The sequence below is a fragment of the Chrysemys picta genome, chromosome 15 (genome assembly GCF_011386835.1).
Source record: "Chrysemys picta bellii isolate R12L10 chromosome 15, ASM1138683v2, whole genome shotgun sequence".
In the NCBI taxonomy this organism is placed as follows: domain Eukaryota; kingdom Metazoa; phylum Chordata; order Testudines; family Emydidae; genus Chrysemys; species Chrysemys picta.
In genome coordinates this window covers 6,599,913-6,616,881 of record NC_088805.1, presented here as the reverse complement: position 1 = coordinate 6,616,881, position 16,969 = coordinate 6,599,913, and the positions used below count along the sequence as shown (strand labels likewise).

The window sequence follows — 16,969 nt, the reverse complement described above, 5'->3', positions numbered from 1 at the left end:
AATAAGTGAAGTCTCACAACAACTCCAGTGAGACTCCAGAGTATCATTATCGCCATGTAACAAATAGGGAAACTGAGGCACCATGCGGTATCACAACTTGCCCGAGACGGCTCTAGAACTGTAGGGCAGAGCTGGGACCACATTTTCTGGCATCGAGCCCTGCGCCTAAACCACAAGACTATCCTCTTTCGGGGTATGAGCACCCAAGGTGTCTCAAAGCCATGAGGTAGACAGAGGTGGGACCATGCCTGTGCACTCAAACACTGCCACCATGCTGTGCAGCGTGAGGCCTGAACCCTGTTCACTGGATCAGGCCAGATGACAGGGGTTATGCCCTTGTCTTTCTGAAGAGATCCATCGGAGTTTTAACTTCCACCATCATGGACAACAAAGAGTTACTGCTCCCCTGCAGCATTACCGCCCTGGGCACGAGCCCCCCCCCTCCGGGAGAACCCATGAGCCGATACCCGGATACCAAGCCACATTACGGCAAGAAAGAGAAATCCAAGAAACCCAAACTACTCTGATGTAGATGGGCCATTCCATCTTATTCACACTGTCTCTCTGCTCAGGCCAGCAATGACTTTCTGTTGCCTCTGAGATACCCTTATTGGGGCTTTGTTTTGCTTTTACATTTGTCATTGTGGATAGCACTACAATCAGCCATGCTCCTCCACCTCTCAGGCAGGAATACCACCCACCATAGGTGCCGACTCCGTGGGTGCTCTGGGGCTGAAGCACCCATGGAAGAAAATAACGGCATCCACCAGCCCCAAGTGTTCGGTGGCTGGGGGAGAAGCTTGGGAAGGTTGGAGAGCAGCGAGCGGGAGACAGGCGGGGGTCTCAGGGAGGGGGCTGAGCGGTGGCAGGAAGAGGTGGAACGAGGGCAGGGCCTTGGGGGGCGGAGCGAGGGCAGGGCCTTGGGGAGGGGGCGGAGCAAGGGCGGAGCACCCCCAAGGAAAAATAAAAGTAAGCGCCTATCACCCCCACAATCATTAACGTCCTTCGTCAACGCTTGCACATTATCATCATAGGCAGCACAACACCACCTATAGTTAAGGTTGCCCAACACGTTCCATTGTAAGCCCCTGTTTTCAGTTGCTTACAACTCGCCAAACTTTAATGACATTTTCCACACCAGGTGTTTGCCACAAGCTGATTTTTTGTTTAAGTTTCAGCTAAAACAGATCAGTCATTTCTGCCAGTGAAGCTAGGGGCAAATATGTTGTTTTGCCCGCATTAAAAAATGCTTAGTTTCCCTGATCATACACTAAACATCACCATTAAAGTTCACAGCTGCTTCCCACTGTCTGGTTTATTTCTCCGTGAGGCACAGACTACCTTAACTTCCCCTCCCCGCCCACAGAGCTTGGACAGATCCCTAGGGACTAAGAGGTCAAAAGTGTGTGACAGCTCAGAGAACTGACTCCCAACCTGCTCCTGCTGAAGTCCGAGGGAAAACCTTTGGACCAGCCCAGGGCCAGGGGCAAATATTTATCTAAGCCATTTAGTGCAGGGTCCCTTAGGAAATGACATCGCTTGTCTCCTTCTTCGCTGGCCTGGGCCGGCATCTCCCGGCAGAAGGAGGGGGCTCCACGCTCTCAGCCCCTGGCTCAGGGCAGGTTTCCTGCCGAGCTTTTCTTCTCTTAGCCCAGTTGCCAAGGGAGAGCGAGGCTGGCACAAGCAACTCCAGCAGCCCCTGCTTCCCCTCCACCCCCCTCCAGCTGTGAGGCACAATGGTCAGAGGGCAGCACCTGGCACTCAACAGCTCTGCCATGCTAGCTGGGGTGGGGGTCAGTCCTGCAGGGAGAGGAGAGAGCGGAGGAGAAGTTGGGTGTGGAAGCAGGGGAAGAGAGGAGATGGAAGCTGACTGTTAAACAGAAAGCTGGGGAGAACTGCAATAAAGGGGGAGACACCCGAGTCCTTAGGGGGGCCCCCAGTCAGCACTATGCAGCTCACACTCTGCCCCATGGCACGTGAGCAGAATTCTGACACTCCATCAGCTGGGTGAGAACCCCGGACTTCCCCAGGGCAGCCTGTCTGAGCCGGCCTGGGGTTGGCGGGGGGAGAAGGGTGTGTGCTCCTCCTTGGGGTTGAGGGCCGAATTAGAAATGAAACATCCCCATTTGTCCGTCCAAGGTCCCCACCGCCTTTTCTTTCCTTTGACTCCTAACTCCTCAGTCCCCTCCTCACATTCCAGCCCCTGCAGACCCCAGTAATCGCCTTCTCCCGGCTGAACAGATCAGCAGGAAGGATCTGGCTTGAGAGTGCCAGCTGCCCATGGTAGCAGAGCCAGACACTCACCCTGGGCAGCCGCCGGTGGCAGGTGCCCTGTGTCTGATGGAACGGGCGACGTTTCACTCTACTCTTGCATTGCAGCCGCTCGGGGATCCCCTGCCTTCCCCAATAGTTTAAAGCTACAGCACAAGTAAGGCCTGTTCACTGGAACAGTCTTCCAGGTGCCCTGCTCTCTGTCCATTCATGCCCTGAGAATTGGGGCCGGGGTATTAAAGACTTGGGGGTCCCAGGGCATGAGTGTCTCAGTCCTGGAGACCTGCACTCTCATCCTGCTCTGGGGGTTCTAGGACTGAAGCCACAGGAGTTGTGGCAGAGTCTGGGCGTGAGGTGGATCAGCATTGGGGGACCCAGGACAGGGAGAGCAGCGGGGGGGCTGTGGGCTGAGGGAGATTGGCAGAGCTACTGTAGGTGGGGGTGCGGGAGCGCAGTAGGGGAGGAAGCATTGTCTTGTGGTTAAAGCACAGAGCTGGGCATCGGGACGTCCAGATTCTTTGCCTCTGTCTGTCACAGATATCAGGTGCCCCTGGGCAAGTCACCTCACCCCTCTTGTCTGTTGGCTCAAGCTGTGTATTCCCCTCCCCTTGGGGATAATACAGCTCTTCTGCTGCAGGTTGATTCGCAGCGGCTTTGGGGGGGGGGGGGGGAAGCAAAGCACCTGAGCTATCTTTGAGAACCACAAACTCCACAACAGCTCGAGCCCAGCAAACCCGGAGCAAAGCAGCGTCAGCCGACAGGGCACCGGCATGGGGATAACCAACAGGCACGAGCTGGGGGAGCAGCTCGGTTGGCGGACCCCGTTCTCCTGCTCACCGCGGGATACAGCGGAGGCCTTCTGTAATGCAGTTCAGGGCCCCAATCAGCAGAGGCCTAACGCAACTCTGAAGTGGAGCTGCGGCCCGGATCCCCGAGCCCAGGAGCAATGGGGGGCTCTCGTTCTATTCCCGGCATTTCACTATGTCCAAGGGGGTTCGGGCTGTGTGAGGGGGCAGTTCCCCTGGGGGGTTGTTACTGCTCAAGCCCGGGCAATGACACAATGGGACACGTTAAGGTGTACAGAATTCAGGGTGAAGAAGGTTGATCCAGTTGAATAATGTTTGCATTTGATTCTGCCAACCACTGGATATTCCTGACCCCAAAAAAGCCATAACGGTGAGCGGAAGGGCCCATCAACGGCTCCATCTGCACAGCCCTCAGCTGTAGGGCTCCAATCCCACCCCCATTGCCAGTCGCCACCTGCAGGAGGCCGTGGGAGGAGCTGGGGAGATGCTCAGGGCAGCAGTGCCAGCAGGAGGCAGTATGCCACACTCCTGGCTATCGACGGCCCCATCTCCCCACTCGCTCAGCCAAATTCAGCCCCTGGATAAAGAGCAGCTGGCTAAGGCCGAATGCAGGTGAGACCGACGGGAGGTCGGTAGGAAGAGAGAAGTGCTTTGAAGAACTTGCCGCCTCCTCGGAGCAGGGATCACTTTTCTGTTCTGTGCCTGTACAGCGCCTGGCACAGTGAGGTCCTGGTCCGTGGTAATGCAAATAATAATAGCCTGCAACATTCTCCACGATCGAGGGCACCTGACCTCACACTGCCAAATCCTTCTGCAGCCTTACGATCTGTTTGGACTTGCCAGTGCTGTTAGCTGCTCAAAGAGCGCCCGAAACACCCACTTCCAGCTGCCACTGACCCATGGACTGCATCCCAACCCATTGGTCAGAGACCTGCCCACGGCGAGCCATACACTGGTGACATGTAGGCATGTGTAGTGCAACTCACTGGACCAGAGTCTCGTCCCTACACCAGTGTCAATCAGGAATGAATCTTCATGGAAGTCAGTGGTGTTACACTGGCCTCAGAGTGGGGTAAGTGAGATGAGACTCCGGCCCTCTATGTCTACAACACTCCCTGAAAAAGCACCAACTGGGACAAAATGCAGCAGCCCCTCGCTAGGTCATCATGTGCCTCCACCCCCCCTACCCACCCCGGTATCTGCTCTCTGTACCATGTCCCCACTGAATAGCAAGTCCAGGGCAAGGCTTCTGTCCTCACACTCAGCACCCTCCCTGTGACTGGCCCAGGCTACCGGAGTGACGCCACCATCACAACCACACAGAACAGCTAAGCTCCCCCCAGAACTACATAACTATGAATGTATATGGGGAGGCTCAGAGGGCAGGAGACAGAACTTTCAGACCAACTGGAACGTAGACTTTGGAACTCCCTGCCACAAGAGTTCCCAGGCTCACCATTTTCAGAACTAAATTCAAAAAACTCTCTCTGACTTAGCTTTCCCTACTCAACACACCCGCACTCTCTAGCTCACCTCCCTCCCCAAAGAGAATACCAAACCAATCCAGCATTTGCTTCTACAGGCTGGGAATGAACGGAGATTAGTATTGTTATTTCTCATTTGAAATAGTTGGGAGGTGCCGGTAGATGGAGGCAGGAGGCCCAGCAAAGCTAACTGACTTGTGATCACACAAAATCAAGAGCAAATAGAACCCTGAAGTCCTGCCCCATTTAATCATTTCATGACACTGCCTCTTAAAAAGTAACTAACTATAGAGATGCAAACGTTCCAAAGTCTGGAGGCGAAGCGGGAGTGAGAGAAAGATGGGGGTAGGAGAGAGAATACAAATAAGCCAGGTTTGGAGAAGCAGTGAGCTCCGGGTTATGAACTCCCTTCGTCTGTTCCAGTCCCTTGCGTGCATTTCTCTGAGCCAGCAAGGGGACTGGCCGGCCTTGTGAAAGCAAAAGGGCCCCCCTGCCTTTCCCCCTAATCATAATTCCAGACCTAGCTCTTCAGCCTGGTTTGAGCCGGCTCAGAAACATCTGATGCAAGGAACCTTTGTCTGAGCAATGTCCCTCCCCAGCGTGCGTCACCCTCCTTTTGGCAGGGGAGTGCCTGAAATAGGCTCTTTTCCTTTTGCAAAGAGCCTGAAGAATTCCCCCTCCCTGACCTCTTCCCTTTTGGTATGGTTGCTGCTGGTTTCCCTTTAGCTGGAATCTCTCTGCTGAGCAGGGGAGGGGAATGACATCAGAGGCAAGGGGGTGTGGGGGGGTGCCCCATTCCCCAATTGGCCACCAAGCACAAACCATGGGCCTATAAAACTTGCCAAGGGACTAGCATCCTCCAATGAGACCGTGGCTCCACAGATTACCCTAGCTGCCGAGAAGGGACCACAGGAGACCGGCAGCCTTGCTCACTCCTGCACTGAACAGCTGCAGCCTCTAAGCCATCAGGGCACACATTAGCTAAAGGCCCTGCCGCTCTGCTCTAACGCTAACCGGTAAGTGCCTTCACTTTCTTCCTTTCCCAGCACACAGTGAGATTATCATCTGTTACTAATACATACATAGGAAGGTGTGGTCAGCGCACAGGGCTGGAAGCACTTGTGTTCTAATCCCAGCTCTGACACTGACTCCTTCTAGGGTCGTGGGCAAGTGACTGCATCATTCCGTGCCTCAGTTTCCCCATCTACGCATTGATGATAACAGCATTTCCCTGGCTCAGAGGGATGTTGGGTGGCTGGATTCAAGCTTCAGAAGAGAGGTTTGGTGAGCTGAATTAGGGAAGGTTTCAGAAGTGCTCCTACTTACCTATTCTGCTTTCATCACCGTAGCAGCTGAAGATCTTTGAAGACGAAGGACAGTCATTTTCAAAACTAGCCCCTGATTTTTTGATTGTCTCGGTTTCTTTGGTGCCTGACCTGAGATTTCTTTTAGGCCAGAATAAGTGGCCACTTCTTCACAAAACTGTCCCTCAACTGCTTTGTCCAGTGCAAGTCCAGTAATGACTGATCGGGTTCCTGTGACGGGCTAGGCAGCTGCTCAAACCTATGCGGAGTCAGGCAGCGCCACGGGGCTCTGCACACTTTTAACAGTAATGAGCAGGATTCCAAAGGAGGTTGCTTCGCTGTCTCTCCCTCACACACAGGCTGCCCCATGCCTCTTCTCCCTGCTGGATCTCTGGGGACCTCTCCCCCATTCCTCCCTTCCTTTTCCAGCTTTTAACTCCCAAGTCCTTGCACTTCTGCCAGTGCCTGTCTAACCAAGAAGGACTCGCTTTGGAGTCACAGGCAGCCGGATGGCCAGAGCAGATGCTGTGGGGCAATGGTGTAGCCTTCTCCTCTCCTCCCTCCCCACCCTCTGACCCAGCCCCAGGTGCCAAGCGACTTGCCTTCACAGGGATGGTCTGTTTGTGTATTTCCCCTGGCAAATGATCCTCCAGGGGGATCAGCTGTAAATGGGATGGCACCGAGGTAAGGCCCAGAGCTAAGAGAAGGGTTTACAGCAGCATTGCAGCGGGGGGATCTCTTTCAGCTCCGAGACCGTGTCCCCCCTGCAAATAGGCTGTCCCTGAGTTAGCAGCAGGATCTTTGCCTTGTGCATGTCTCCAGAATGAAATCCCCTGGTTGGACTCATGTCTGAAGACAGATGCAGCGCGGGCAGTAGCAGGGTTAGTTTCACACACACATGCCCCAACACTGTGCCTCTGTCTCCACTTCTGGGACGAGATAGGAGTTCAGAACCATGGTATGGTCAGTCCTCTGCCTAGATGCTAACTGGGCCCACCTAAGGGGGTGGATTGCGGTGACGGAACGGGATAGAAACCCCTAAGTCACTCCACACAGAGCTAGGTGGGAATGCTACACAGGAGGCCCTGATCTCCACAGCTGGTTGGGAATTTTTCACCAAAACATCTTTCCATCCGAAAATGCTGATTTGTCAAAAACGAAACTTTTCCTAGGACAAGGTCAGTCTTGAGAAATGTTTCGACTGAAATTTTTTTTTTAACAAAGTTTCAAAATTGCCAAAATGTTTCATTTCGCCATGTTCTAAATAAAAAAAGTCCAGTTTGCCAACTCAAAATAACTTTGTTTCAACTTTTAAGCTAATTATAAGTAAAAAAAAAATGATCAAAATTGGAACAAAACATGTACATTGACCAGAACCAAAATTTGTTTCAGATTTTTAATTTGTGGGAATTTTCAAGTTTGACGTTTTGTCCTGATTCGGGAAGGGAACATTTTTTGATATCGCAAAAGTTTTCATGGACCAAGAAAACCATACTGCTGGCCAGATCTACTCTTTACTAATAATTACTGATTCATGGAACTGGGGTAACAACAACAACAACAACAAAATCACAACTCCCCCCACCTCGCAATCCCACAACAAACAATGGCTTTTTGACCGAATCAAAAAATTTTGTTTGGCTGAAATTTTTCAAAGAAAACTGAGAAACATTCATTTGTGTTTCTTTTGGACGCAGTGAAAGGAAAAGAGGGGGCAAAAAACCAAAAAGCATTTTTATATAAAAAAAAGAAGAACAGGAGTACTTGTGGCACAAGTACTCCTGTTCTCTAACACGGCTGCTACTCTGAAACCTGTCATTTTTATATAGGTATAAAAATCCCTAAAATTCTGTGGAAAAAATTAGCACAAAATGAAAACAATTTCAAGTTTCTCATGGAAGAAAAAAAACTTCGCATTTTTTGACTAGCTCCACTGATGTATCAATTCAGTGCATTCTAAGGAGATTATAGACAAAAATGAAGGGAGGTCTTTGACCCCCAAAGAACCTACCTTCCAGACATACCGATAGACAAGGGATGGGGGGGCAGTGATTGAGTGTGCCAGGTTAACCACGCTAGCCAAGTGTCTTATGTCCCCCTCTAGTGGCTGGTCCATATAGAGGATAAAAGCCCACTACTGCTGTTAAGCTACTGTAACTCAAGTGGCAGCAGCAAGGAGGCCCCTGGAGGCCCCAATTTGCAATCCTGCTGATGGCCTGTGGTGGGGATGTTACACAGGCATCTTACTAGCTCCATGGTCTGTTTTGCGGGTGTCATTTACTCCCCGTCATCGAGGGGAAAAGGTGGGTTTATAGACCTCGCCGTGTTTTGAGAAGATTATCGAAGGGTGAGTGAGGGCAGGAACATGGCAGACTGCCCACGCCTAGCAGGCCACGTGGAAGACAGGACAGGAGTGGAAGAAAGACACAAATGGACAATGGAGCTTGGGATACAATCTACTGACTGACCTGGGGTCACATGGGAGTGGCACTCAGGCCAGGTCTGGATTTGGCCCCTCAAGCTGAAAGGCTCCATATCCCATTCCCCCCAGTGCAGTTCATCCTGAATGACATCTGTCACACACAGGGACACAAAGTGCTTAGCCAAAGGGAGCCATAAGCTAAGGGGCAAAGGAAGATTTTAATGTGAAAATCTACAGAGAGAATGGGACTCGGACCAATCCGGCAGACACAGTCCAGCATGGCCTGCAGCTGGGGAGGACAGAGGGGACCAGATCTACACCAAGAGCTGAGAAGAGGGAGAGGATGGACCTGAGGCCATGGTGGTTGGATAGAGGTGGCCAGAGAGAGCCTTGGGAGGGTGACATTTTGGGCAGGGACCCATGTACCCCAGGGCAAATTGGGTGTCGATTCTGCAACAAGATCCCCTGGTTATTTGATGTTGGTTCCACACTTTCATTGGGACACAGATTGTTTTGCATTGTCCACGTGGGAGAAGGGAGAAGCTGGAACAGCTGGGTAGGGGGAGTTGGGGCTTTTTATGCCTAGGGAAGAGGTAATTTGGAGGTGAGTCCTAAATAAATTAGCTGAAATGATCAGCAGTGAAACAGTTAACCATCCTGACACTTGAGCCATTATTAGGCTTCAGTGTCAACAGTTCATTGAAACGAATGGGCAGCTCACACCTCTATAAAATGGGAACTGGGACCCCGGAGCATAAATCCATAGCAAGAAGTGGGTTCCATGGTAAACCCACAGAATATCCTGGGTCCTGATGATGGGTCTTATTTCCCTTATTCCCTCAGAGCCCAGCATGACTTCTGCCAGGAGCTTGCATGTGAACACGCCCCTGAGGGACAGCGTCCCGCTCTCCAAGGTGGCTGGCACCAACGTCTACCTGAAGCTGGACAATGCTCAGCCCACGGGCTCCTTTAAAATCCGGGGCATCGGCCACCTCTGTAAAATGGTACAGACTCTGAGCGGCACTGCCAGGGGCACAATGTTCGATTGGTGGGGAAAGAAGATTGCAGAGCCAAGCTGGATTGTGCCATCGCTGGCCAGGGGGGCGGGGGTGGGGGTGGAGAGACGGCGGGTAGCTGGGAATCTGGGATCCATTTGCAGCAGACACAGCAATCCAGTTTGGGCATTCCCTGCAGCAATCCCATATACTGTAGGGAGCATTAGCCCATGAAGCTTGACCTCGAACTAGGGGTGACTAAGGATAACCTGGCCTGGATTCCTGTGCCCCCCTGGAATGGACTCTGGTGCCACCCCTAGGAGGGGAAGAACCTGGCCTGGATTCCTGTGCCCACCTGGAGTGGACACTAGCTATGCTCCCTACATCTCTCCAACTGGCTGCCGTTGAGCAGCAGATGACAGCAGTCCCATAGCAGACACCTGATCCTGGGCGGGCGCCCACCGAACCATCTGCTCTCAGACTGGAAGAGGAGGGTGGAAATTGCTGAGATTCCACATTCTTGGGGCTGCGGGAGCAGAAGGGAGGCTGCTGCCTGGCCTGGCGTGGTCATGGTGGCTTTGATGGTGATGCAGAGACTCTACGGTAGGGGCTGACGAGAGGCATAAAAGGAGAATGACCTGAAGTATCCAAGGGGTTGGAGGGGTTAGACTGCAGAGAGAGGAGCAGCTCTCGTGCAGTCACCAGCGGAGGCCACGTTCGCTCCCACTCACTCCTTCCTCTTGCTTTGTCTCCACAGTGGGCGGAGAGAGGCTGCGAGCGCTTCGTATGCTCCTCAGGTGAGATACACCAACCCAGGGCCTGGCTCCCTGAGGGGGCTGGTGGCTGTGTCACACCCAAGCCCATACTGCCCCAGAAACTCATGGGTGCTAGCTCCTCTCCTTGGGCCTGGATGTAAATAATGCCCACAAGGATGCCCAGGAATCCAAATCCAGGCTGCCTCCTGCTGGCTGGTGCTGCTATTGGTGGGACAATTGCCAAAAGAAGAGAAGCCCCAGTGATGGTATTGGTGTGGGTCATGCGAGGGTGGCAACAGGGCTTTAGACATCTTTGGTCACATGGGAAATGCAATGTTGAGTTCCTGGGAGGTTACAATCCTCCCCACCTCCCCGCCACACCCTGACACTGTCTTCCTGTTGGGGTGCTGCAAGATTCCCACACCTCCTGAAACTCCTGGGCAGCCGCCAGGCTTGGGGAGGGCCGAAGGAGAAGAGGGCAGAGGGACACACTGCTTTGGGAGGCACCGGAGGCAGCACCGTGACTTCTACTGCACGGTGGGATGCAGGAAACCATGAGGCCCAATGTGGTTGCTTTTAGGTGGCAATGCTGGCCTGGCAGCTGCCTACTCTGCCAGGAAACTGGGCATCCCAGCCACCATCCTTGTGCCCACGTCCACGCCAGCTTTCACCATCGAGCGGCTGAAGGACGAGGGGGCCACTGTCTGCATTGTGGGAGAGGTAGGTATGTGCATGGCTGGGTGAGGGGGTATATGAGAGAGAGCAGACTGCCTGCCTGGGGTGAGAGCCTCAATATTTCCCCCCACCTTGCCCCAGAGCCAGGACTGGGACAGATCTGCAGAGGGAGCTGCCCCACTGGCTGTGAGGTTCATGGTTCTGTACATAAGCCTCTGTGAATGGCTAATAAAACGTCTCTTCTCTGCAGATGCTGGATGAGACCATAGAACAAGCCAAGGAGCTGGTGAAGAACAACCCTGGCTGGGTCTATGTGCCCCCTTTCGATGATCCCCTCATCTGGTAGGTGGCCTGAGGGAGGGGTGGACACCAGAGGCTGGAAGGCTTCGTTTTAGCCATTGCTGCCTATTAACATCCCTGCTAGCCTGAGTCACCGTGGGCCGAGATTAAATCCGGCTGCATGCAGCCCCAACAAGGTCATTCTGTGTTGCACACAAGGGGGTGGACTATCTAAGCAGAGTTCAGAGCGGTAGCCTTGTTAGTCTGTATCAGCAAAAAGAACGAGGAGTCCTTGTGGCACCTTAGAGACTAACAAATTTATCTGGGCATCAGCTTTCACCCTCTGGTTGGACTGCGTTGGTGTGGCCACCATCTCTTGGCGCACCAGGCGTGGGATCCAGCATGAAGAGAGAGTGCACGTCCATTGACCACCCACTGTTGTGGCCCACGCACCACATGGTGAATCTCTAAAGTCAGCGCACCCACAGAAGCCGCTGCCACCAGCCTAGGCTGGATAGCGGTGCATTGAACCTGGGTTGGGAGCTAAAGGACGTAAGAAAGGGAATCCACGCCCATTTCCATGTTCGTTCAGATCTGGGCTTCCCCGGCACTGATACGCCCCACCCCTGCCCTAAAAACAACAGCTGCGTCTCAGTACCACTGGGACAAGTGCCTTAGAAAGTCCTATAGCTGGGAAGACTTAGAGGGATCCTCCCACCCTGGACGGAGGCGGGACCTCAGCCTGCTTGTCCACACAACCCCTGGCCTTCTAGTTCTCACGCCTGGGCCTGTTCTGAGGTGTCACTCGTCCCCATAGGCAGCGAGCTGCAGCCTGAGCCGCGTGACTCTTTCAAAGCTGAAATGATCTCAGGCTGCTAAACCAAAGTATCCCAGACTGGGGGAGACCCAGCTTCTCTGATGTTGGAGTGAACCAAGAGTAACTTCACTGAACTCAGGGTGATGACACTGGTGTCGCTGAGAAGAATCAAGACCTGTATTTTCCAGGCTCTTCTAGAGAAACGGGGTCAGGACTGTTGATCTCGGGTCATCTCTAGCCATGGCCTTCCCTTCCCCTGGTCCCGCTCCCACTTGCTATCTCCCTGTAGGGAAACAACAATGAGTCTGGTGGCACCTTAAAGACTAACAGATTTATTTGGGCATAAGCTTTCGTGAGTAAAAACCTCACTTCTTCGGATGCATAGAGTGAAACTTTCACTCTATACATCCGAAGAAGTGAGGTTTTTACTCACGGAAGCTTATGCCCAAATAAATCTGTTAGTCTTTAAGGTGCCACCAGACTCCTTGTTGTTTTTGTAGATACAGACTAACACGGCTATCCCCTGATACTTGACACCCTGTAGGGAAGGCCACACGTCCATAGTGAAGGAGCTGAAGGAAGACTTGGACTCCAAGCCTGGGGCGCTGGCCCTGTCTGTGGGAGGCGGCGGGATGCTGTGCGGAGTGGTCCAGGGCCTCCGGGAGGCAGGCTGGGAGGATGTGCCCATTGTTGCCATGGAGACCAAAGGGGCGCACAGCCTGAATGCGGCCATGGCTGCTGGGCAGCTGGTGACGCTGCCAGAAATCACCAGGTGAGTGAGGGGAGGAGGGCGAACGGGAGCGCTCGGCCTGTGACCCAATGTTAAGGGAGAGGAGCCGTGGCTTGGGGTGGGCTAGGCAGAACCACGACTTGGGGGCTGATGGAGGAGACACTTGAGGCAGCAGCCTCACGATTCCCCTCCCTGTTCTCTACTCTGCAGTCTACATGTCTTGGATGTTATTTGGATTTGACTTACTCCTCCCATGGGGCTCCTCCACCCAGCCCCCTCCTGTGCATAGCACAACAATGCTGCCCCACTGGGGGGCAAAGTTCTCTGGGCACTGCAGATGGGGGTAAGCACTTGGGCCCAGAGCTACAAAATTAAGCTCCTTTGTGCTCTAGGGAGAGGTAGGAACCAGGCTTCACCAGCAGGTAACGCATGCCACGGACAGCCAATGGCAGCAAGGGAGAACTGAAAGGGCTGTCTGTCCAATCAGAGACAAGGGCCAAGGGAAGATGCTCAGACAAGGGATTGCTCAGTGCTACCCGATGTGGTAGCAGCACTAAAGCTGGGGCACTCCGTCCTGTACAGAGAGATGCAGCATGAATGCAGGGATCCCTGCTCTGGCAAGGGGAATGTGTGTGTGGGGGGGGGAGGGGGGGTCAGTGAGGCTCCACCCCAAGATCCCACAGGGCCCTGCCTGAAAAAAACCTGGCTGCCTGCATGCTCGCAGGGATAGAGCGCGCTGACCTTACAAGGGTATGCTGTGGGGACTCCATCATCACCAGCTGATGTGTCTCTTTCCTCTTCTCCTCTCCTGGCTGCAGCGTCGCAAAGACCCTGGGGGCAAAGACGGTGGGAGCGGAGACACTGAAGCTGGCCCGAGAGCACCCAGTCTTCTCAGAGGTCGTCACGGACCAGGAGGCAGTCATGGCCATCGAAAAGTTTGTGGGTATGTAACAGCCCCCCCCCCCCCCCAGACAGCAACACGCCAAAGGAGGGTCCTTTGTTCCAGGGCATTGCTGCTCCCCAGAGGTGAAGAGAAACATTTAAAATAGCCCCGCTGACCATGGCCGGGGGGGTTCTAGTCATATAGCACAGCAGGGATGGTCTGTGTCCCATTCATTTGCCAAGTCATCCCCACACAATGGCTGCCCATTTCCCTGCAAGTTGCAGGCTCCTCACCCTTCTGCCCATCCCCAAGCAGGTGCTGCCCCAGTACCAGATTGTGCCTGTAACAGGTCAAGGCCTCCTGCTGCCTCCTAGTGGCAGGTACACATCCCTGCAGGTCTCACAAATCATTATAGAGCCCACTAGACTAGAGAGACAACATGGATGAGGTCATAGCTTCCATTAGACCAGCTTCTGTTGGTGAGAGAGACGAGCTTTCCAGCTACACAGACAGACAGAGCTCTTCTTCAGGTCTGGGGAACAAGTGTCAGAGCTAAATACAGGGTGGAACAGATTGTTTAGCATAAGTAGTTAACATCTATTTCAGGGGACCTTTCAAGGTAAAGTGGCCCATTAACACCCCTCCAAGCATGGGAGGAAGGGGGAGAAGGCAGCAGGGGGGAAGGGGGTTGTTAGTGGGTTACAGATTGCTGTAATAAGCCATAAATCCAGTGTCTGTTCAGTCCATGATTTTTAGTATCTAGCAAAGTTATGAATTTAAGCTCCCCGGCTCACCTTTTGAAAGGGTTGTGCGGGTTTCCTTTGAGGAGGAGGGCTGAGGGGTCCGCTCTAGAGTGATCACTTTGTGAAAAGTGTCCCCCACAGGTGACAGGGTGTTTTAAAACCTGGCCAGGGCTCCTCTCCCAGCCCAAACCATACTCTTAACAAAAATGTCACACGGGACTGCTTCTCCAGATCCTTCCTAAATCTCGGGCCACTCCCCTTCCTGATGTGCAGGAGCACTGGATTCTCCCCTTCCCACTCACCCTGACAAATGAAGCTTTTAAACAGTCCTCCCCAGGCCTTGGCTTTTAAACCTGAACCCCAAACAATTACCCCCCCCCCCCCCCAGGGCTTTCCTCTGAGATTCTTTCTGCCTGCTGCCACCCAGACCTTTGCCTGGGTCCTCTTTGTAGAAAGCACGCCTGGCCCCACCCAGCTGGGACAGATGCCACCAACTGAAGTAGCACCAGGTGGGCTAAATTGGCCCCACTGAGAAGCAGCAAAGGAACTGGTCCCCTTGCCTCTTAAAGGGGCAATGCATCCTGTGACTGCCAATGAGAATGCCTCTCCTGCAACCCGCTGTGTTCCCTAGAGCCACAGCTGTCCCCGCGTCCCTGACAGGCTAACAAGCCTCCCTCCACGCGCTGACCCTATCCCCTCCCTGCTTCCTCGCTCAGAAACGGCCTGTGGGGCGGAGGAGGGGAATCCGACAGAGCAAGCGAGAGCGCCCCCTGCTGTTCTCATTACCCCGGGGGGGGTGGTCAGTTAGGTCCTGCGTGGCCCTGACTACAGGGGAGAGCAGTGGCTGCGTTGACCGTGGCCAAACAGGTCATTCTCTCCTAGCTTTGCCCTTGGGAGGGGAAGAGCCCCCACAAGCTTTTCCAGCCCGTTTGTGGCTTGTTCTCTCCACTGGCCCTTCCCCCGAGAGCTGTCATGGATCAAGGCCAACTTCCCCCCCACCCCCTCCGTCGGCGCCTTGAAGCTGGTGAGCCCCCTCCCTGTTCATGGGCCAGCAGCTCACCACCCGGGGCAGCCAGCTCCATGTCACCCCCCACTCCTGCTAGCTGAGGCCTCCTGCCCTGGGATGGGCCAGTGACCCCAAGGCCGCTCGGAGCACCAGCTACCCCCTCCCTCATCTCTCCTCCCTCTCCCCCCCGTGCAGACGATGAGAAGATCCTGGTGGAGCCGGCCTGCGGGGCGGCGCTGGCTGCCGTCTACAGCGGCGTGGTGCAGAGGCTGCAGGCGGAGGGGAAACTGGGCCGTGCCCTGGGCTCCCTGGTGATCATCGTGTGCGGGGGCAACAACATCACGTTGGCCCAGCTGCAGCGCCTCAAGGAGCAGTTGGGCATCCAGAACGTCATGGCGGCCTAGGCTGGCAGGGCACCACATGGGGGGGAGGGGCGGGGGAGGGACGGGAGCTCTGGAGTTTTATCCAGGGCCTTATTTTAAGCGTGGGATGCTGGTTTTAACAGTCAGCACATTGGCAACGATGTTCGTTTCTAACTTGTGGTCACGTCACGTCGCCTCGCCTCGAGCGCTGGAGCACATGGGCGGAGGCTAAACCTAGGGCTCCCAACCTGCCTACAACTTCCAGGCAGGGGTTCGTCCCCAGCCTCTTAGCAGGAAGGAATCTCCCCCAAGGCCCACACCTCCGCACACTGCTGTGCATTATTATCAACATCTGTTCCAGTAGCCCCTCCAGGCCTGCTCGGAGATCAGGGCCCCGTTGTGGCAGGCACTGCCCAGACACGTAGCGAGAGACAGACCCTGCTCCCAAAGAGCTGGCAATCTAGCCCGACAAAGGACGGGAAAGAGGCCCGGAGAGAGGAAGTGATTTTGCCCAAGGTCACCCGGCTGAGTCAGGAATAAACCCAGGTCTCCTAGCTCCTTCTCCACTTCCCTGACCACCAGGCCATGCTGGGTAACTGACTCACCTTCTGCAACACCGGGGCATGTTTAGTCTGAAGAAGACTTGGGGGGAGTCGGGGACCTGATCGCAGTCTTCAGATATGTTATAAAGAGGCTGTGATCACTGTTCTCCGTGTCCACTGGCAGTAGGACAAGAAGAACGGGGCTTAATGTGCAGGGAGAGAGATTCAGGTTAGATATTAGGAAAGACTTTCGAACGCTAAGGACAGTTAAGCGCTGGAATAGGCTTCCAAGGGAGGCTTTTAAAGACAGGTTGGACAAACACCACTCAGGGGTGAGCTAGGTTTACTTGGTCCTGCCTCAGAGCAGGGGGCTGGGCTCCAGGTCCCATCCCGCCATCGATTTCTGAGGTGAGCTCCTAGGACTGGATGGACGGTAGCTCTGTTTTGGCATAGCCAGGAGACCCACTACCAAACTAGATCAGCCACTGGGTTGGTCTGATCTGGCCTGCCGCAGTGGGCTGATCCTTACCTTGATGAAAGCTTGAGCTGGTGTAAAAGACCATTGGAATTCCTCGCCTAGCGGTTGCACAGCCCATGCCTTCTGGGGAGGTCCCTCATGCCTGTTGGTTTAGCATCATTGTCTTACCAGCCTGGACCTCTTAGCACGGGGGCGGAGAGCAGGCCGGGTCAATCTCTCTGGAGCTACTACCTCTTTCACTTCACTGCCTACGCTGCCGGCTGCAGTTGTCGGGGAAGGTTTTGTGTAACGTGAGGTTAGTCTGAGGCATGAGTATTGGATGTTGTAGCCAGAATTCAGCATGCCTTAACATGCTGGCTTTTCTAATAGTGTCCACTATTTAACTTTTTGCATGTAAAAAAAAACCACCTGTATTTC

At 54.0% G+C, this 16,969-nt stretch overlaps 2 protein-coding genes across 3 annotated transcripts in view; one reads left to right on the top strand and one right to left on the bottom strand.

Moving 5' to 3' along the window:
- The window catches only part of LOC101942570 (serine dehydratase-like), a 27,456-nt gene extending 21,453 nt beyond the window's left edge, over positions 1–6,003 (bottom strand). Inside the window, exon 1 of the mRNA XM_042843196.2 lies at positions 5,888–6,003. The gene's annotated coding sequence lies outside the window, so the exon portion shown is untranslated. The remainder of the gene's footprint in view (positions 1–5,887) is intronic.
- LOC101933173 (L-serine dehydratase/L-threonine deaminase) lies at positions 5,423–16,969 on the top strand. 2 transcript variants are annotated; one of them, XM_005303223.4, is made up of 8 exons: positions 5,423–5,577; positions 9,131–9,291; positions 10,040–10,079; positions 10,618–10,757; positions 10,963–11,054; positions 12,353–12,580; positions 13,357–13,481; positions 15,366–16,969. In XM_005303223.4, the coding sequence occupies exons 2-8, from the start codon at positions 9,139–9,141 to the stop codon at positions 15,572–15,574; spliced, it is 987 nt and encodes a 328-aa protein (XP_005303280.1). In that variant the 5' UTR covers positions 5,423–5,577; positions 9,131–9,138; the 3' UTR covers positions 15,575–16,969. The 2 variants fall into 2 exon arrangements, with proteins under 2 accessions (XP_005303280.1, XP_065424350.1); XM_065568278.1 differs by lacking the exon at positions 5,423–5,577 and adding an exon at positions 5,726–5,845 and having other exon boundaries at positions 15,366–15,687.